The 21,329-nt window shown below is 50.7% G+C and overlaps 1 protein-coding gene across 4 annotated transcripts in view; it reads left to right on the plus strand.

Moving 5' to 3' along the window:
* USP20 (ubiquitin specific peptidase 20) overlaps positions 1-21,329 on the plus strand; it is a 41,952-nt gene that overhangs the window by 638 nt on the left and 19,985 nt on the right. For 3 of the 4 annotated variants that reach the window (XM_028090543.2, XM_028090547.2, XM_088019266.1), the window contains exons 2-8: positions 12,036-12,203; positions 13,327-13,423; positions 17,463-17,516; positions 17,946-18,008; positions 18,381-18,512; positions 19,687-19,783; positions 20,244-20,313. In XM_028090543.2, the coding sequence (XP_027946344.1) occupies positions 13,343-13,423; positions 17,463-17,516; positions 17,946-18,008; positions 18,381-18,512; positions 19,687-19,783; positions 20,244-20,313 (497 nt within the window). In that variant the 5' untranslated portion in view covers positions 12,036-12,203; positions 13,327-13,342. The remainder of the gene's footprint in view (positions 1-12,035; positions 12,204-13,326; positions 13,424-17,462; positions 17,517-17,945; positions 18,009-18,380; positions 18,513-19,686; positions 19,784-20,243; positions 20,314-21,329) is intronic. The other variant, XM_088019267.1, reaches the window with a different exon arrangement.

Genomic DNA, 21,329 nt, shown 5'->3' on the forward strand with positions numbered 1-21,329 from the left:
CCTTTGTCACGAGGACTGTCACTCTGTCCTCCGCCCTTTCCACCCCGAGGATGCCGTGAGGCTTAGTTTATTTGAAAACAAACAAACAGGCATCAACGAACGCTTAGGAAATAACTAAATATATCAATGATGGCTTACAGGACTTTTAGGAACCTCTTAAGTAGTTTTGCTTTTCTCAGTATAGGCCGGTCCTTTTCTTTGAAGGCACTGCCTCCTATTAAGCGCTACTGTGTGGCAGGCAATGGGCTAAGCATTATCTCGGTGAGCTCCCACAGCAATCCTATGAAGTAGATCGAGTTATTTTTCATTTTGCAAACGAGACTTTGGTTCAGAGAGGCAGTGAGTGCCTGAAGTCACACAGCTGGAAGGTGGAGCAGGGATCGGTGGCAGGCCCACATCTGCGGCAGGTTATGCCCAGTACCCAGCACAGCAAAGCTTAGTAAATGTTTGCTGCAGCTGCTGTTATTGTAGCTCATTGGCTGGGGGGAGGGGCTGACGGAGACTGTTTTGGTTTCCTCTTCTGGAAGACCATTCAGACGCAGGGCAGCACTTCTGGAATGCCTTCCTTTTCTCTGGAACAGTCTCTCCTGAGATTGCTGTTCTCTCCCTTGGACTGAGACAAATGAACTCAGGACTTCTTGGAACAGCTTTTTGGCTTTGGTCGAAAGCCATATATTAAAATCTCAAAGTCTTGCCTCTGCAGTCTGGTTCAACCAACCCCAGATGCACCTGGGAATCACTGGACACCCTATCCCTGCTGGCTGAAGGGGAGGCTCCTGGGGAATTGCTGCAGGAACCCAGGGAGTCCATGTCTGCAGACCTCACCCTTTCAGAGGTAGCTCTGATTTTGCCCACCCAGCTGCCCTCCTACGAGGAGAAACTGGACAGCATCAAGGAGAGGGCCAGAAGGCCAAGGACATTTCTGGACCCTTCTTCTCTTCTGCCATCCCAGGAAGGAGCGTCTGGTACAAATGAGCTGGGGGCCAGAGTACCTAGTGCTACTCACCCCCTGGGCTGTGGCAGATCTCACTGTGACCTATTTAGCAAAAGCAGTGCTGGAAATGTAGCAGCTGTGAATGTGGCAGTGGGTGGCCAGGTTAAGGGACTGCAGACTCTCTAAGTCTTGCTGGGCCTTTTTTGGGGGGTGAGGTGGAACTGCTTGTCAGAGGGAGCCTCCAGGAAATGTGGGTTCTCTTCAGTTCAGAGATGTGTCATGCTATAGTTTTGAGAGTTTAGTTGTTTAAGGAATTGTACTTGTTTGGCTTGAATTTGTATTGGTTTGCAAGCTCCTTCCTGGAGCCTGGCTTGTTTCAGGGTTCAGCGAACATTAATGTCTAGGTAGATTTGGGATGCAGCAAAGCAATTGTAGTTTGCAGCTTGGCTGTAGTCAGTGTTCAGTAAAAGTTTGTTGGACTAATTTACTTATTCAGATGTTCACTGAGCTTTTACTATATAGAGCAGGCACTGTTCTAAGTGCTTAAAGTATGCCAGGGAGCAGAAGAGATGAAAGATCCCTGATCTAGTGTGGACTTCAGGTTCTTCTTCTTTTTTTTTTTTTTTTAGATTTTGTTTATTTATTTATTTGAGAGAGAATGAGAGCATGAGCTGAGGAGGGGGTGGGGGGAGAGGAGGAGCAGAGGGAGATGGACAGCGGACTCCACGCTGAGGGCGGGGCTTGATCCCACCACCCTGAGATCATGACCTGAGCCGAAATCAAGAGTCGCACGCTCAACCAACTGAGCCACCCAGGCGCCCCTGGACTTTAGGTTCTAATAACGTAAGTATGTAAAGTATATTAGAAGGTGATGAGTGGTATGGAAATAGAGCGAGGCAAGGGAATTACTAGTGGGAGGGGGTATTGAGTTGCAAATTTAAATTGGTGTATTCTCGTTTGGGATTAGGTCAGTAACATGATAAAGCAGTGGACTGAGTTATAGGTCCTGACCCTCAGTACAATCCCCCATTCTGCCACCTTACCTGGTGACTCTGGGCAGGAGCCTTCTCTTCTCGGAGCCTCTTTCCCCACCGGAGTCCCTGTTTCATTTACTGGCTATGTGACTTTTGGCGTGAACCTCTCTGACCCTCTCCTGCTTTGCGGTTTTAGGGGTCTTAGTCTGAGTTCTGCTTATACTTACGCGCTCTAGGGTTTGTGGCTTCTCAGTGATCGGGGCCAGTCACTGTTTCCAGCCCGCTAACCCCCAAAGAGTGCCAGCCTGTGGTGGCCCCAAACCCATGCCCTCTCCAATTAACTGACTCCTCCAGAGCCTGGGACAAATTGCAGTACCAGGCTTCAGAGGTGTTGTCATAGACTTCAGGAGTTTAAGTTGAGCAGAAAAATGCTTTGTGAAGCATGACTCAGAAGTGGCTCTTGTGAAGGAGGCCAGGGGAAGCTGCCCTCCGAATGTGGGTGTTTGGCTTGGAGGGGGTAAAGATCATCCCCACTCCAGGCTGGCTGGGGCTGTTGGGGAGACTGTGGAGCTGACAGTTCAGAGCATTGACTTCAGGGTGGGCAGTCCCAAGGTCAAATTCTGGATCAGCGGCTCGGTAGCTATGTGACCTCCAGCCAGTTACTCCACCTCTCTGAGCCTCAGCCTCTCCTCCAGTGATGGAGGTGGAGATGGGTTTAGCTCCCAGTTGTTGCCTGCCCTCCAGGATGGTGGTAAGGATTCAGTGAGGTCTGTTAGTGTCAGTTCCAGTACACAGGGCCATTCAAGGCAGGGGTGGGTAAGGTGGGTAAGGCAGATGAGGATCTGCCTGAGGATTTGAGGACACTGGAGGTGTGGGAGAACAGAGGTGTGGGGGAAGCACGATTTGTCAAGGCAGGGGGAGGCTGAGGGTTCTGCTTGGGAGTCAGGAGGTTGTTGGATTCTTAGGGAATTAAGACTGGGTGGACGGAAGGGATATATTTGGGCTTTAGGAGAAATGGAGTTGCTTAGAAGCAGGACAGAGAGAAAAAGGCAGGAGGGAGGGAAAGGGATCATGCTCTGAGGGCCAGAGGGTCGTGGAGCAGTGTGGGCAGGTGTGTGGAGTATGGGATGGCTGGTGTAATAAGGATCAGAGCAGGTGGCTGTCTCTGTGTTAGCGGGGGCTTGGCAGCATCCCCTCTCCCGTCCTAAGGAACTGGCTTCCTAGCTGGGAGGAGGAGGTGGCCAGAACTGCCAGGAAAATGATAAGTAATAGGCACCCTAGGCCTGGTCTGAGCGGCTGATGCCAGGCCCAGAGGTGCTGCCTGCCTGCCCGCCCGCCCGCTACCTGGGGCCACTTTCCCCCTTCCTTGCTGCAGGCCCCAGGGAGGGAGAAGTGCCTGCCCTCCCTCAGGCTGAACCCTCCCGGAAGCCTCACTGGGGCCTGCAATGGGTGGGCTCTGAGCCAGACCTGCCAGGGCCTCCCTCCCCCAGCTTTCTGTGCCCCAGGAGTGGAGGCTGGCCTGGCCAGTCGGGAGAGGGAGGGGCCTTGCTGACTCCCAGCAGCACAGCTGCTTCCAGGGGGCCTGTTCCTGGGGGCCAGCTCCTTCGGCAGCATAGGTTTCTTTTTCTTTTGGTCTTTATTAAGTGCCTGCTGTGTGCACTCCAATTATTTGCACAGAGGCAAGAATGGGAAGCACTCTGAAGGCAGATACAGCCTAGTTCCTTCCTCGCTGTGTTGCTTCCTCACTGTATGGTCTTGGGCAAATGGCTTCCTGTGTCTGGGCCTCCATTCATGCTCCCTAAAATGAGAAACAGCTTTCCTTATGTGAAGAGTGTAGGAGAGGCACTGGGCATAGTGCCTGGTCAGAGTCAGTGCTGTCCTGGGCCACGGAGCCCTGGCTGAAAAGCTGATGGAGGGCACCCTTGGGTGTGTGACTCATATCCCCACCTGTCTCCGTCCCCTGATCTATAAAACATGGCCAGTAACACAAATTATAGCACAGAACATTTCTGAGCGTCCTTGCTTTGCAGGTAAATACAGACCCTGAGCCACCCTGGAAGTCCACGTGATCAGAATGCTAAATCCTCCCTATGCATTGTCTCCCTGCACTCTCCCATAACTCTAGTTGCCATCTTTGTCCCCATTTCACGGACGTGGAAACTGAGGGGCGACTGATTTATCTAAAGACACACAGCTTGCAAGTGACCAGCAAGGAGCTGAACGCAGGGCTAGCTCTCTCATTGCCTTCTGGAATTAGGCTCAGCCCCAGGGCTAACGTATGTGAAGCAGCCGACATGGGGCAAGAGCACAGGAAAAGGTGGCTGGCTAGTAATGATCACATCCCTGGTGGCTGCGTATAGCTACCCTGGGGTTAAGGGCAGGGCCCAAACCTGGCGTGTGTTACATTACCCCAAGCCAAGCCGGTTGGGTACCAAGATAAAATGAAGTGAAAGCTTCTAGGCAGTGGAGATAAGTGGAGTGCAGCCCTTGTAGACCAGGTGCTTTTGACATTTCAGATCCTACATGAGGAAGAGTAAACACCCAAAGTTTACAGTACTACCGCTCAACTTTGCCCTTCCTACAAACTGTTTTTAAACATCAGCTTTGAAAAAAAATGTTAGTAAACCTCAAACTTTCTTTGTTGGGCATGTTCCTACACTGCTGGTAGGCAGATAAAATTTTTTTTTAATTTTTTTATTGTTAATCAACATACATTACATCATTAGTTTTTGATGTAGTGTTCCATGATTCATTGTTTGTGCATAACACCCAGTGCTCCACGCAGAATGTGCCCTCTTTAATACCCATCACCAGGCTGACCCATCCCCCCCACGCTCCTCCCCTCTAGAACCCCCCAGTTTTTCAGAGTCCATCGTCTCTCATGGTTCGTCTCCCCCTCTGGCAGATAAATTTGTATAGTGGATGTAGAGGGAAGTTGGTCAATGTGTATCTAGAGCCTTCAGCACATACAATTTTTTTAAAGATTTTATTTATTTATTTGACAGTGAGAGAGACAGAGAGGGAACACAAGCAGGGGCAGTGGGAGAGGGAGAAGCAGGCTTTCCGCTGAGCAGGGAGCCCGATGTGGGGCTCGATCCCAGGACCCTGGGATCACGACCTGAGCTGAAGGCAGACGCTTAACGACTGAGCCACTCAGGCGCCCCCAGCACATACATTTTGACCTAGTAATTTTTCCTGGGTCAAAGATGTAGTCAGAGATTTATATTTCAAAATATTTCTCACTGCTTTGTTTATAATGGCAACACACACACACAAATACCCTAAGTGTCCAAGAGTAGGAAAGCGACTAAGGTATAGCTTAAATTATATGTGGGACATTAGTCAGCCATTAGAAATGAAGTTGTTGAAAAGAAGTTTAGTGACAGGAGAAATGTACATGATATAAACAGAAAAACCTTGTATACAACTCTGTTATATTCTAGTTTCGTTTTTTTAAATTAGGCATTCCTACACATGAACAAGACTAACACAGTAACCATCTTACCCCCACCCCCAGGTGGATCACAGGTGATTTTTATGCCATTTTATGTTTGTCAGTGTTCTCCAGCGTCTACAGAGGTGTATGTTAATTGTATTGAAACCACACAAAAAGCCTTTTTCTATTTTCAGGGTAAGTGGGAGGAGATGAAAAAAATTTTTTTTAAGATTTTATTTATTTATGCATGAGAGAGAAAGAGAGAGAGAGAGAGAAGCAGAGGGAGAAGCAGGCTCCCAAGGAGCAGGGAGCCCGATGTGGGACTCGATCCCAGGACCCTGGGATCATGACCTGAGACGAAGGCAGACACTTAACCATCTGAGCCACCCCGGCGCCCGAGATGAAAATTTTTAATACAACACAGAAGTTAATGAGGCAAAAGCAAAGGAGCAGATCTTCAAGTGAATGGGTCACATGATGAAAGGTTATACTTTCAAGCCACTCGGGTAGCAGCTGAGGCACGTCCTCTCTTGGAGCTTCTGGGACCTCAGATGCTGCCCCCTCTCTAAAATGGGCCTCAGGTGTCCTGTTCACACCCTGGGGGTCTGGAGAGCCCCCAAGGGATGGAGGTCGTGCCTCCCCAGTGTTCTCTCAGGGACCTGGGGAAAAAGCAAGGGCCCAGGAGGGACACCTTAGGTACCAAAGAGGCCAGACACATGTTCTTTTTATTTTGGAAACTTTAAAGATAATTATAAGTAACCTATCAGGACGTGTATTACAAAAGCAACATCAGTTCGTTGTTAAAATGCAGACAAGCAAAAAAGGAGGAAACAAAAATCCCTTGATTCCATCCTCCCAGGAATAATGATAACATTGTTAGATTAGTTTACCAAAATGGAATTTTTATGTGATAGTGTTTTATAGCTTTTTGCACTTTTGAGCCATCTAACAAGTATTTACTGAGAAGTCACTGTTCAGATGCCATTCTGGGTATTTGGTATACAGCAGTGAACAAAACAGATCCCTGCCCTTGGCCGGGGGAGGAGGGGTGGGGGGGGCTTACATTCTTGAGAGGGAACAGGCATTAGATAAAAAAACAGGTAAATGATGAAAATGATTACAGAGCCTGCCAAGTATGGGCCAGGATGGACAGAGGGCCTTCCCTCGGAGAGAGGATGGTAGGGTAGGGTGGGACTGCATTTGGCAGGGTGGGCAACAGATGCCTTTCCTGGTCAGGGGACAGTGAAGTGGAGAGAGGACAAAGACAGTGGACAGCATGGTAGGGCCCAATGGGGACCAGTATCTTTCTTGGTCGTTGTATTTCAATTCATTGTCATTCCCTGCCCCTCCCCCCATTTGATTGATTGATTGATTGTAGGATCCACACCCAGCCTGGAGCCCAAGGTGGGGCTTGAGCCATGAGATAGGACCTGAGCTGAGGTCAAGAGTCAGATGGTTAACCGACTGAGCCGCCTAGGCACCCCCTACCCCCATTTCTTAAAAATTTCTTCTTAGTGGTGTCATACCCTCTCTCCGCAACTTCTGAAATTTTTACTTATTTTTGAAAATTTTATTTTGAAGTTTCATTAAAATACATGTAAAATGTAGCATCTTAATCATCTTTAGTGTGCGGTTCAGTGGCATTAAGCACATTCACATCGTTGTGCAACCATCACCCCCATCCAACTCCAGAACCTTCCCTTCTTCCCAAACTGAAACTTTGTCCTCATTAAACATGACTCCTCCCTCTCCCTGGCAACCACCATTTTACTTTCTGTCTCTATGGATTTAATTTCTTTAGGTAGTTCATAGAAGTGGAATCATATAGTATTTATTTTTCTGTGTCTGGCTTATTTTACCCAGCATGATGTCCTCAAGGTTCATCTTTGTTGTAGCATGAGTCAGAATTTTCTTCCTTTTTAAGGCTAAATAATATTCTGTTGTGTGGATAGAGCACATTTTGTCTCTCCATACATCTTTTGACGGACCCTTAGGTTGCCTGCTCCTTTGGTTCTTGTGAACAGTGCTGCTACGAACACGGGTGTATGAATATCTATTTAAGTCACTGCTTTCAGTGCTTTGGGGTGTATACCAAGAAGTGGGGGGCACCTGGGTGGCTGAGTTAAGCATCCGGCTCTTGGTCTCAGCTCAGGTCTTGAGATCAGGGTTATGCGTTCAAGCCCCACCTTGGGTATCGAAATTACTTAAAATCTTTTAGGGGCTCCTGGCTGGCTCCATCGGTAGAGTGTGTGGCTCTTAATCTCAGGGTTGTGAGTTTAAGCCCCACATTGGGCATGGAGCCTACTTAAAAATAAAATAAAATAAAATCTTTAAAAAAAATAAAGGGCTTTTAACCAACTTTATTGAGGTATAATTTACATACAGTAAAATGCATGCACTTTAAAGATGTAGTTCCTGAGATTTGACAGGTATAGAGACCTGGCTAAATCACACCCCAATCAAAATCTAGAACATTCCAACACCACAGAAAGTTCCCTCTTTACGGTGTAGCCTCATCCTCTGCCCCAGGCAACCGCTGTCCCAATTTCTAACACCTAAAGTTAGTTTTGTCTGTTTTGAAATTTCATATAAAGAGAATCCTAGAGTATGTGCTCTTTTGTATCTGACTTCTTTTGCTCAGTTGAACGTGTCTGGAATTGACCCATGTTGCTCTGCATATCCAGGGTTCTTTTTGATGCTGAGTAGTATCCCATTATATGAATATAATGTTAGTTGGCTTCAGTCCCCTGTTGCTGGACACTAGGAGGTCTTCCCGATTTTGGGCTGTTTTACGTATAAAGCTACTATGAATGTTTGCATACAAATCTTTGTGTAGAGGTATGTTTTCATTTCTCGTGGGTGAATATCCAACAGTGGAATTGCGGGCTCATGTGGTAAGTGTGTGCTTGACTTTGTAGGAATCTGCCCAGCTATTTTCCAGCTTTTGATATTATTTTACAGTCCTATCAATATAGGCAAATTCCTTCACATCTTCAGCAACCCCTGGTATTGAAGATTTTATTAGTTCTAGATGTTCTTGGTGCTGTGAGATGTTGTCTTGCAAATGATGTTGAGCATGCTCTCGGGTGTTTATTGGCCATTCTTGTGAAGTACCCATTCCATCCGTCACCCATTTCACAAAATTGGACACTTTATCCTTCTCTGGGTTGTAAGAGTTCTTTGTGTATTTTGGATATTTGTTAGATACATGTATTGTGAACATTTTCTCCCAGGCCATGGCTTGCTTTTTCATTCCCCTAACAGCATCTTTTGAAAAGAAAAATGTTTAATTTTGAGAAAGCCCAGTTTTTCAATGTTGCCTTTTATAAAGAACACCTTCCATGTTCTAAGACCTTTGTGAACTCCAGAGTTGCAGAGATCCTCTCCTAGGATTTCCTCTAGAAGTTCTAGAGTTTTAATGTTTGCTCCTGTTCAGTCTGAAGTCAGGAGAACTGGCAGCCGGGACCGTGCTGGGGCTGGTGGTGGAGGGGTCAGGGATGTGGGGTGGCGAGGGTCCACCCCTGCTGGGGGAAGCGCATCTGCAGCAGTACCCTGCTGGCTCCAAAGACGGACCTCAAAGGCTCTCTGGGCTTTGCAAAGCTCCCAAACCAAGTGTACCAAAAATTGGTGGACATGGAGCTTGAACTCACATTACGGCTGCAGGTGAATCCAGATTGGGAACATGGATGTTAATCAACTCCTCTTCCTCACAGATTTGTTGTCTTCAGAGCATACAGGTGCTTCCCCCAGAGTAAACAAGACTGTACAGGTGGAACAGTTCAGAGTTTTAATCCAAAGAGGTGGTTTTGGGGCGCCTGGGTGGCTTCATCGTTAAGCGTCTGATTTCGGCTCAGGTCATGATCTCAGGGTCATGGGATCAAGCCCCATGGCCGGTTCCCCGCTGAATGGGGAGTCTGTTTGTCCCTCTCCCTCTGCCCCTCCCCCTGCTTGTGCTCTCTCTTGCTTGCTTGCTCGCTCAAATAAATAAAATCTTAAAAAAAAAAGAAAACACAAATTTCTGGAAACAGAAGATGAGGAAGAGAGAAAGCTTGCTGAAAACACGAAGGACTGTTTACCTCTTGCTGTAGCAGGTAGCAATCGTGTGAATGAAGTGAAGGGCAGAAGAGTCGGAGGAAGGCAGGGTGCTGCCGGGGTTGAGAATGGTGAACGTTGGGGGTTTTACCCTCCTAAGAAGTGTGTTGCTAAGAACACATGCGCAAGACTTGAAAGGTGTCACTGATCACGTATGCTCTGAGATGCGCAGCAGCAGGAAGGAGCTGCCAGCAGCCAGGGCGGCGTGCCTGGAGCCTTCCCGCACACGTGGAAGGAGGGAGCGCGTGTATCAGGTGGATTTGCTGCAGATGCAGCCGGTGACCGATATGAAGGCCAGAGGCAAAGGTGGAAAACCGAAGGGCTCTGAAGCTGAGCTCTGGCGGTGCCACGAGCAAATGAAGAACTAGAGGAAAAAGAATTAGGGGAAGATGTCGTCAGTTTGAAAATGAGAAAGCCAACGGGGCATCTCAAGGATGTATTTTATTTTATTTTAATTTTTTTAAAGATTTTATTTATTTATTTGACAGTGAGAGAGGGAACACAAGCAAGGGGAGAGGGAGAAGCAGGCTTCCCGCGGAGCAGGGAGCCCGATGTGGGGCTCGATCCCAGGACCCTGGGATCATGACCTGAGCCGGAGGCAGATGCTTAACGACTGAGCCACCCAGGCACCCCACAAGGATGTATTTTAGAATAACCCGACTCTTCCAGAACCTCGGAAAAGAACAAGAAGAAAGGGAAGAATTTTAAACCCTCTGTTGACCACCAATTACATAAAGTCTATGATCCATTTCTAAATAAGTTTTGTGTATGATGTGAGGTAGGGGTTAAAGGTCATTTTTCCCCCATGCAGAGAGCCTTTGTTGAAAGCACTGTCTTTTGCCCATTGAATTATATCAGTACTTTTTTACATTTTTATTTTTTAAGATTTTATTTATTTGAGAGAGAGAGAGAGAGCATGCACAAGCAAGAGGGAGAGGGAGAAGCAGATTCCCCGCTAAGCGTGGAGCCTAATGCAGGGCTCGATCCCAGGACCCCGAGATCACAGCCTGAGCTGAAGGCAGATGCTTAATCCACTGAGCCATTCTGTCTTTGCACATACCCTGATTACTTACTTAGAAAAAAATCTGGAGCCACGTTAACCCTCTGGACTCTTCTTCGCTATTTGCCTTATTTAAACTGGTGATTTGTGTGCAGTGAAATGTGGAATGTCAGTGATCTGGGCGTATTTTGGTGAGGCCCCAACAGCACAGTGATTTAGAACAGGAGGCAGCAAACTGTGGCAGCAGGTTCTGCGTTATCTTGCAGAGCCCTGGAGCTATGAATTTAAAAAAAAAAAAGTTTTAATACACTGTAAAAAGAAAAAAAGTGCACAGAAGAGTATGTGATCAAGATTGACACGGCCCACAAAGCCTAAATTATTTACTACCTGGTACTTTATAGACAAGGTTTGCCAAGCCCGGATTCAGAGCCTGGCTCTGTACCAGACAATCTGATCGAGTACCCACGAGTGACTGACTAGCTGAGGATTGACTTTGACCAAGTCCTGTAGTTAGTTACTCAAGCTCCAGTTCTATTTCTTCTGTAAAACAGGGGCAGTGAGGGTACAGGGAGGGTTGTTAGCCACGGGGCTCTTTTTTTTTCCCTATCTGAAGTTGGAGGAACTTAAGTAGTCTGATTGCACGTGTGAATCCAGATGGGCCTGTTGCCGTCTTCCCTGTCCTGGGCACCGCCCGTGGCACTGGGCATCAGGCTCATAAGCTGGCTCTGCCATCTAGCTGGAGAGATGGGCCACACACCAAAGACACTCCCTCCCCGCTCTCCCCAGCCTCCTGACCACACTGCAGCTTGCCAGCCCGGTGCACTTGACCTCAGTGGAAATGAAAAAAACAACAATCCTAAAAATCTGGCTTTGAGTGAAGAGGCTTGGAATTTAGAACCTTGAGCCCATCATTGTCATGTGACCATTTTAAATGCACTTGATCTTAGCCAAAAGGCCGAGAAGCGATGTGACCATTTTAAATGTTAGCTTCTAACTGCCTCTCCCTCTTTGAACTGCCCACATCTGGGGGACTGTGGCACAGCAGGGAAGGGGGGGGGCAGTGGCAACACGTGGATGGATTCAGTTGTGCCTCTAGCCTGGGGTTGCTCAAGACTTGGGGGCCGGGGGTTCTGAGCAGCACAGGATCCTGGGGAGGCACCAAGGATGATCTGAGGGTCTCAGGGGCATGCGTGGAAGGGGCTGAGCCTTCCGTCCAGAGGGTTAACAGGTGGTGGCAGCCAGAGGGAGCATTAGCTGGAGAGCCCCATGGCCCTCTCTTACAGACCCTTGAAGGTCTCGGCTCTCGGCGATCACAGAGGTAATGCCCAGCAGTGGCTAGTGAAGGGTCCAACACCCCCAAGGAGGGGCTGGCCCTATTTGCCAGCTCTGCATAAGCCTTTAGCTACCCCGGGAGTGGTGTGTTTTTACTGTCCCTGTGGATGGACTGAGGAGCCTGTCCAGCCCGTGGATGCCTCAAATGTCAAAAAATTCACTTGCCCCTCCCAGGAGGAATTCGGGCCTATTTTCAGCTCCTGGTTGGTGCGAAGAATGGTTTTGAAATAACAGAGCTGCATGAACTGCGCTGGTTTGTCCCCCCAGGTTCCCTGCCAGAGGCCTGCACTCACCCCAGCCGGCGCAGCACCCCACCACTGTCGGCTGTCCACGGAGAATGCAGATGTCAACTGCTTCCTGGGGGTGGCACTCTACACAGAGGTAGGCCCACAGCCTGCCCGTCTGAAGCACGGACCGAGGAGGAAAGTCTTTTAGGTGAAATAATGAAACTGTGGATGTGTCTTTTTTCTTTTTTCAAGTCCTTATCTTTTAGAAGAACATACGCAGATGAAATGATGTGATGTCTGGGATCTGCTGCAAAAAACGAGGAAGTGGGAGGTTGAGTTGAAGCAGGGTTGACCACTCATGGCTCAGGGTTGAAGCTAGGTGATGGGTACACGGGAGTGAGCTGTGCAGTTCTGTCTGCTGCTTATGCTTACATTTTCCCAAGTTAAAGAGAGCAAACACAGGTGGGGCCTTACGAGTCTGACCAGCTTGCAGGTCAGCTTTAGCTCTCACATTCCTTTCTGTGACACCTGAGAGAAGAAGGAACCCCTATTTCCTAATCTGTAAAAGGGGCTTAATCACAGCTGCCTGGAAGATGGCTGGGGGAGTTTGTAATGAGATAATGTATGAAGACCACTTAGTGTGTTACCTGGAACCTTATCAGTGCCCCGGAACAGCTGTTCTGGCTGGGAGCCTGGGCTCATCAACCCCTGGCTGGCCATTTCTGGTGGGGAGGGGCCTTCCAGGAGAGCTAGGGGTCTACCTCCCTTGGTGGACACGCAGCCTCTGCCTTCGATCCAACCACCTTGGCTCCACTTCATCTTTGGCTGGTTTGGACCTTTTTGGGCAACAGTTTGGAGCTAGAATCAACAGATTCCTAGGTGCGATTTCTGCTAAACTTTTGGGTGGCTGAAGCAAATTCAGTGATTTCTTTTTAGGCATTTTCTTTGGAATTAATTGTAACTCATAGGACGTTGCCACAAATGTCACTCAGCTTCCCCCAGCGGTACCACATCTTTGGCATATCTGCAGTATGTACAGTATCCCAGCTGGTAGAATTGATGGTGGTACACCCCACAGGGCTTACTCAACGTTTGACCAGTTTTACCCATTTGTGAGTCCTTGAGCAATCCACTGGGGTTGATGTTACCGTCACACCCAATTCCCAGAGAAGGACAGTGAGGCTCAGAGTAGTTACGTGGCTTCCCTGAGTCACCAGCTGATATGTGGCAGAGCCAGGGCCCGAGACCAAAGTTGTGCACTGAGCCAGTAGCCCCATGCGTCCCTCCCCCAGCGGCTGCTGTTAACCCAGTGTCCCTGCGTTTTCTCATAGGTGAGCCCAGGCCAGAATGGGGGACTCCAAGGACCTTTGCCCTCACCTTGACTCCATAGGGGAGGTGACCAAGGAGGACTTGCTGTTCAAATCTAAGGTAAAGGGTCAGACCTTCTGGGGCTGGGGCCCATGCCTAGGGGCACTGCCTTCCTGAGGTACAGAGGTTTCTGAAGGCGGTGGAAGAACCAGCTCCCCGACAGTCTCTGGTTAGCCTTTCGCGTAAATGGAAGGCTGGTGTCTGTTCGAGGCCTTCCGGGGGCTGCGTCCTAATGGCCATTAATTATCACTTAGCTCACTCCATCTGGGAGCCGCTAGTGCTCTGTGCATTAGCTGCCGGAGTGGGTGCCCAGAGCCTTTCCAGGGCAGGGCATGAATCATGCCTTGAGAGTCCATGGACATTTTGACACATGTGACCTGAGGAGGGCCCCAGGCAGGCCCAGAGCGAGAAGGTGGGCCACTCTGAGTGGGGAGGACGTGTCTTTGTCTGGAAAAACATTTTGAATCGGCGTAATACTTTCCTGTGGTTCAAAATCAAACAGTATAAAAACAGCAGCGTCGAGAAGTCTCCCACCCTCTGTGCTCACCCTCCCCGTCCCCCCCTTTAGGGAGCCACTTACAGGAGTTTCTTTTGTGCCTTTTCAGAGTTTCTTTATGCAAATATGCTTATTTTTCATTTCCCCTTCCTTCCATAAAAGGTAGCACACTGCAGACACTTTTGTAACTTGCTTTATTCACTGGACAGTGTATCCTGGATCTCTTTCGATCCCGGTACATAGACAGTTTTCTCATTCTTGGCCCTGGCGTTGCGTGGTATCTCGTTGTGTGGACCCCATAACTCAGCCTCTGTGGGTGGACACCCTGGCTCTTCAAATGTGGTGAATGTGCTGCTGTGATGAATGGCCTTGTGGGAGTGCCACTGTGTGCCGGGCGTGGGGGGGTGTTGTGGGGGGAGAGCATGTGGAGGACACTCCCGGGAGTGGGGCCTGGGCTCAGATGCCTGGACACATTGCTGGCTCTTCTTTCCGGGCACCTGATGCTGGTCCCTCAGCCTCCCTCCACCAGCAGGTCCTGGGTGGCCTTTGGCCTGAGCTGGCTTAGCCTGGGCCCACAGGAGGGATCAGGCCTTCAAAGTACCTGTGGCTTCTTTTGAAGTAGTTTTGCTTCTCTGTGATCTGGAGGAGGGGCCGAACAAGGCTGTGGTGCATTTGCATTGTCTAACGCTGTGTTCTGAGTCTGCACAGAGAAATAAATGAGACAGACCGAGGGGATTTTCCTCCAGAGGAGGCAGGAACAGGGGGATCTGAGGGCACAGTGGTGAGCAAGGAGGGAAAGTCTGGGCTGGCCCACGGCAGCCTTTTGGATGGACATCTGGAGATGTCTCAGGCCTGTGTTTCAGGGAGCATGTCTTCCACCCTGCTCTGAGCATCCAGGAGCCTACAAAATGAAACCACGATTGTTTTAAAATACCAGAAGGTAGAGGGCTCTGAACAGGTCAGTCAGGATGGAGGAGATGCAAACGGCCGAGACACCTCTGAAAGAAGATGCTTAACTTCATGAGTGGTTGGGGATATTGCTGACTAGAGCAAGGTGATAGCATTTCCATCTGCCAGACAAACCACAGGCTGGTTGCATCCAGAGCTGACAGTGATGGAGGGAAAGAGACCACACACGTGGTGGGGCTGGGTAGGCATTCCTGTCCCTTCAGGGATGCCATTCCACTTCTGGGAATTTATCCAGCAGCGATGTAAGTACCAGTTATAAAGATACAAATACAGCAGTATTCATTGAGCATCAAGTGTAAGAGGAGGAAACCAGCGGCAGTCTGAATACTCATCAAGAAGGGAATGGGTCAGCTGTGCTGAGCCCATAGCGCGGGGCACCATGCGATCGATCATTGCAGAGGACGAGGTGTGATGTTTGTGTACAGACTCAGGAAGATGACCATAAAAAGGTGGCAGAAACATGCATAGTATGATCTGATTTTTCCTAAAATCACACCCCCTCCCCTAAGTATATGCATATACATTTGTATCAGAAGAAAGTATGGAGGGACATGTTTCAGATTATTCTGGCACATGTGTTTATTACACGTTATATCCTCTACTTCAAATTGTGTATAACGTGTGTGTCATCTGAACTGTTAAAACAAGCATACCGGGTGCCTGGCTGGCTCAGTAGGTAGAGCATGAGACTCTGGATCTCTCAGAGTCGTATGCTCGAGCCCCAGGTTGACTCAGAGCCTAACTTAAAAAAAAAAAAAAGCGTAGGATACTTTTGTTATTCAAATGACTGAAAGGAAAAGGAAGCCTCAGAAGATGAAAGTAAATTGTGAAATCAGGAAATCACAAAGGAGATCACAAATTCAGGAAGGTCAGGGGCTACTGATGGATCCCCTGCTGCCCGCAGCACCCCCAGCGGGAGACCCCGTCAGACTGCGGACCTCATTTCCAACCTTCGTTTCAGCCCGACGGGGAACTCCGTGTTTAGGCATGGCCACAAACTGGGCTTCATGAGAATGAGAAGTTCCCGAGGAAGCTTGGGAGGGGGAGGCCTGCTTTCCCGATGCAGGTCTCGACAACCCAGGCTCCCCAGCTTCCCCGTCCCAAGCCTGCTCCATAGCCCAGCAGGACCTCTGAGCCTCAGTTCCTCATCTGTCCAAAAGAGGTGCTGCACGGGGCACCTGGGTGGCTCAGTCAGCTAAGCGTCTGCCTTCAGCTCGGGTCATGATCCCAGGGTCCTGGGATCGAGCCCTGCACCGGGCTCCCTGCTCCGCGGGAAGCCTGCTTCTCCCTCGCCTGCTCCCCCTGCTTGTGTTCCCTCTCTCGCTATCTCTGTCTCTGTCAAATAAATAAATAAAATCTTTAAAACAAACAAACAAAAGAGGTGCTGCACGGACTGGTGGGGATGACGTGAGCCATGTGTGATGAACTTAGCCATGGTCATCCTCAGCACGTATCCCTCTTGCTCTGGCTGAGCCCCATGTTGAGACTGCTGTCAGAGCTGGCACTTAGAATCCACCTCAGCTGATGGAGGCCCCTTGGGCATTGTGGAGGCTTAGCTGGGAATTGCCGTTCTAGACAGGTACAGACAAGATTATTTAGGGCACAGTTTTTATTCATTTATCTAACAGAGAGAGAGAGAGCGCGCACAAGCAGGCAGAGTAGCAGGCAGAGGGAGAGGGAGAAGCGGCTTCCTGCCGAGCAGGGAGCCCGATGTGGGGCTCGATCCCAGGACTCTGGGATCATGACCTGAGCCGAAGGCAGATGCTTAACCGACTGAGCCACCCAGGCATTAGAGCAGGTTTAAGTTGTAACAAAGAGACCCTAGAATACAGTATCTTAAATGAGGTAGACATTTCCTTTTCTCTCATAGAATAGTCCAGAGCTAGCTAGGATGGCAGGGTGGCCCTGCCTTTCCCAACACGTGACTTTCATCTCTGAGTCCAAGGTCCGCTCCTGCCTTTGCATCTGCATTCCAGCCAGTGGAAGGACGAGAAGGAACTAAGGGGGTGCATAGCCTGGAAGCGACATATCTCACTTTCACTGTCATCTCTTTGATGAGAACTGAGCCCCGTGACCACAGTGGGGGCCCAGAAACAGCCCGCAGCTGGCTGGCCATGTGCTCAGCCCAAATCCACACATTCTGTTACTAAAGCAAGAAGGGGAGATACTGGTGGACAAGAAGCAGGCTCTGTCACCCGGAAGACCAGAAACCTTGGTGTTTTCTGTGGTCTTCAGACATAGTGATCTCCCAGTTTGTACTAGGCGCTGTGAAGTCACGGGGGTAGACAAAGCAGACCATCCCTCTTTCATGGAGCCCAGAGTCTAGATGGGGAGAAAGGCTTACACAGAAAGGGAGAGTGGAGGGCGCAATAAAAGAACATATTAATGGGTCCATTGATTTAAGTTTCAAATGATTTTACGGAGGAAAATGTTTTTGCAGCACATAACGAAACAAAATTCAAACAGTAAAGTCTGAAGTGCCCTGTGAGGAAGGACATTTAGATTGGCAGGCTGGTGAAAGCCTTTCCAAGGCAAAAATGCCTTTAAGTGGAGAGCTTTGGAGTCCAGCTGTCGGCGCCTCCGGCTGGAGCGGCTCCCCCAGGCTGCTCACACTTGGCTCTTCCTCTCCCACAGGGAGTCTGTCAGTCGTGTGGTGTTACTGGACCCAACCTGTGGGCCTGTCTCCAGGTAAGGCATCCTTGTCGCTGTTGGGGGCGTGGAGCTTGGTCTAGACTCTGGGCTGGGAGTGTCCGTCTCTGGTGGGCACTGCTGGAAAACTCAGGTGGGGACACGGCCTGGATGTCTCAGGGGCCGGGCCCAAGTCAGGAGGGCGCCAGAGTGAGGGAGAGGGTCTGGGCACCACGCAGCCAGGCCTGAGCTTGGCCCACATCTCACTGTGTCCCTACCTGGGCTTTGTGCAGGAGGCCAGTAGCCCAGGGCATCCTGCCCACCTTACTCCGAGGGCAGGGGCAGCTGTCATGGTAGCCGTCCTGTCCAGCTGGAACCGCAGGGTGTATAAAGCTGTTATCCTGTGTGGTGGCAGGGCCTCAGTCGCTTGTGGGTCCTCGTGGTGGAGACGGGCCAGCCCCAATACTCGCTCTTTCCCTCTCTCCACAGGTCTCCTGCCCCTATGTTGGCTGCGGAGAATCCTTCGCTGACCACAGCACCATTCATGCTCAGGTGAGCGCCGTGGCCAGGAGCGCGGGCCCTGCAGGCAGATGGCCCAAAATTCAAGCCCTGGCTCCAGCTGCCTCCCAGCTCCCATCTGCCCCCTCTAGGCCTCAGTGGCTATGCCTATAAAATAGAAATAAGCGCAGCAGGGTTGCTGCAAAGAAGCGAGAACCGATATGCAGGTGCAAGCATATGCTTGTAGCACGTGCATGTGTTTGGTCAACGGCAGCCCTGGGCATTCCTGGCTGCAGGACGAGCAGATCCCGAGAGCTTCCAGGCCTCTGTCCTGACAGCGCCTCTTACCGAGACCGCCCTGATGCAGCTGCGGGGCACCTGTTGGGCCAGTGTATCCTCAACCTCATTTTGGATCTTGCCCTCTAGGCGAAAAAGCATAACCTGACAGTGAACCTGACCACATTCCGGGTGTGGTGTTACGCCTGTGAGAAGGAGGTGTTCCTGGAGCGGAGGCTGGCAGCGCACCCAGCAGGCCCCTCACCCAGGGTCTCGGAGCAGGTAAGGGGGTGCAGCGGGGTCAGCGCAGGTGGTGGTGACACGCATCAAGGGCAGGGCCCTGTGACCCAGGTGTCGGTGGAGCAGGGATTGGTGGGTCCCAAATGCTTGCTGAGTCCCAGCTCTGGGCCAAGGACCATGTGGGGGGTTGAGGACACACAGGTCTTCATGGGAAGGGCCTCCCTTTGGCAGTTCGCAGGCCGGGGGGAGGCTGTGTGCAAGAGCTTGTGGGAGCCCATCCTGGGGCCTGTGGAGAGCCTCTGCCACCCCAGCTCTAAGCCGTATCCCAAGGGAATCCCCAGTAGTCACTGTGGTGTAATTCTCTGTGGGAAACGCCTGGAAACCCCCCTAATGAGGCGCCGAGCAGGGCCCTGTGCAGCACCCAAAGGTGGTGGGCCCAGCAGGCCCACGTGTGGAGGGCAGCCTCGGGCCGGGGTCAGTACGCCACTGTCGGGCTGGCCACCTGCAATGTGTCCTGCCTCCTCCACAGTGACACAGCGGCCATCACGTAGTAGGCGCTCCCTAAGTGTTTTTGGAATACGTTTGCAAACGTGGTAGATGTTTATGATTTTTTATAAAAAGAGACTATAAAAGGGTACCTGAGTGGCTCAGTTGGTTAAGCGACTGCCTTCGGCTCAGGTCATGATCCTGGAGTCCCGGGATCGAGTCCCACATCGGGCTCCCTGCTCAGCGGGGAGTCTGCTTCTCCCTCTGACCCTCTTCCCTCTCGTGCCCTCTATCTCTCATTCTCTCTTTCTCTCAAATAAATAAATAAAATCTTTAAAAAAAAAGAGAGACTATAAAATAGTACATGGACAGTATCTTGTTTTGGGGGCCTGTGCATATTAACAGTTAAAAATCTACATAGCTGTGTATAGACTTCTAGTGGTTGTCTCAGGAAAGTTGCATTGTCTGTTGTTATTTGTTTCTTTTTTCCCCCCAAATTTATGACAATTAAGATAATTTTTTATTTTTGTAAATAGAATACAAGTTCCCCGGGCTGGGGCCACCAATGCCGTCTCTTTCCAGGGTGTCCTCTGCTCAGATGGGCTGACTCGGTTTGGGCTTGCGGCTGGGGGCTGGGCTTCCTTTCCTTTCCTGGGGGGCGCATGGGCCTCTGACCCCCACCCCTCCCGTCTCCCCTCCCCGTGCTCCTCACTCGGAGTCTTCCACGCAGGACTCTCCACTGCCCTCCCACCCTCTGAAAGCTGTCCCTATTGCCGTGGCCGACGAAGGAGAGTCTGAGTCAGAGGATGATGACCTGAAGCCTCGAGGTAGCCGACCCCAGAACCGGGGGCGCTGTGGGGCTGGGCCGGGGGCCTCAGCACTGCATAGGGTAGGGCGGCCTGACCCACAGCCCGAAGGCCCGTAGAGCACGGTGGCTCCCCTTGGAGTGCCGGCCATCCGGCTGAGTCTTCCCGGCCTGCCAGTCCTCATCCCCTGCCTCAGCCGTGTGACCCTGGGCAGGCCGGTGCCCCTCGGCCCCTGGCCTCACCTGTGCAGGGCGGACGCTGGGCCCGGCTGGGTGGAGGGCAAAAGAGTCCGTTTGTTTGAAACACTCAGGTACCCACAGCTATTGTGAGCGGGAAGCACATTAACTTACTTGGCAGATTTCTGGGGTGGAACACCAGCCATCCATGTCCTCCCCTCGTTGGGTCCTGGGGGCTCGGGAGCCACAGCTCATCTGGGAGGGCAGGGCCCTCACCTTCCCTCCCCCACGTGATTGGTTCCTAGGCCTCACGGGCATGAAGAACCTCGGGAACTCCTGCTACATGAACGCTGCCCTGCAGGCCCTGTCCAACTGGTAGGTTGTCCCCTCACCTGGGAGCTGGGAGGCCTGGGGCTGTCGCCAGGTGCCCTGCAGGTGGCAGCAGCCCCCACGCTGTGCTGTGTGTGCGCTACCCACAGATGCGTGTGTATGGATCCACCTCAAAAGCCCTAAAAACACACGTGCCCTTTGACCCAGCAGTCCCTCCGGTCAGAATTAATCCTAGGAAGGTCAACTGAGATGTGGAGCACGTTGCCTAGGGGGATGGTCCTAGCCCGTTGTTTGTGGAGAATGATTTGATGGTCTACGTTTATTTATTTTTAAAGAATTTATTTATTTAGGGCGCCTGGGTGGCTCAGTTGGTTGGGCGACTGCCTTCGGCTCAGGTCATGATCCTGGAGTCCCGGGATCGAGTCCCGCGTCGGGCTCCCTGCTCAGCGGGGAGTCTGCTTCTCCCTCTGACCCTCCCCCCTCTCATGCGCTCTCTCTCTCTCATTTTCTCTCTCAAATAAATAAATAAAATCTTTAAAAAAAGAATTTATTTATTTATTTACTTGAGAGCAAGAGAGCACGAGCAGAGGGAGGGGCAAAGAGAGAAGCAGACTCCCCGCTGAGCAGGAAGCCTGATGCAGGGCTCGATTCCAGGACCCCAGGATCACGACCTGAGCTGAAGGGAGACGCTTAACGACTGAGCCTCCCAGGCGCCCCGGTGGTCCACATTTACAGGCCAGTTTTACAGTGAGTGCAGGACAGTATTTACCAAACGGGAGGCGGTCAGAATATGCCAGTGGGAGGAAGGAGGTTATTGAAGCTTTGTGTGGTGCAGTCCCATTTGGGGGAGAAATTCCTAATTTCTACCTAGGATAGGCTGTTAACTCAGTGAGGCCAGGGCATTTCCTGTGCCGGGCACACAGATGTCCCACTTGGTAGGGATTCAGTGCCTGCATATGTGAAGGAGCGGGGGGCAGTGTGTGCGTGGGAGCGTCTGGAAGGATATGCACCTAAAATCTTCCGAGTAGCTGCCCTCACATGGTAGGATTAAAGTCTCTTAC

The sequence above is a fragment of the Eumetopias jubatus genome, unplaced genomic scaffold, assembly GCF_037043125.1.
Source record: "Eumetopias jubatus isolate StellerSeaLion01/CBP00866 unplaced genomic scaffold, mEumJub1_p1.0 scaffold_15, whole genome shotgun sequence".
In the NCBI taxonomy this organism is placed as follows: domain Eukaryota; kingdom Metazoa; phylum Chordata; class Mammalia; order Carnivora; family Otariidae; genus Eumetopias; species Eumetopias jubatus.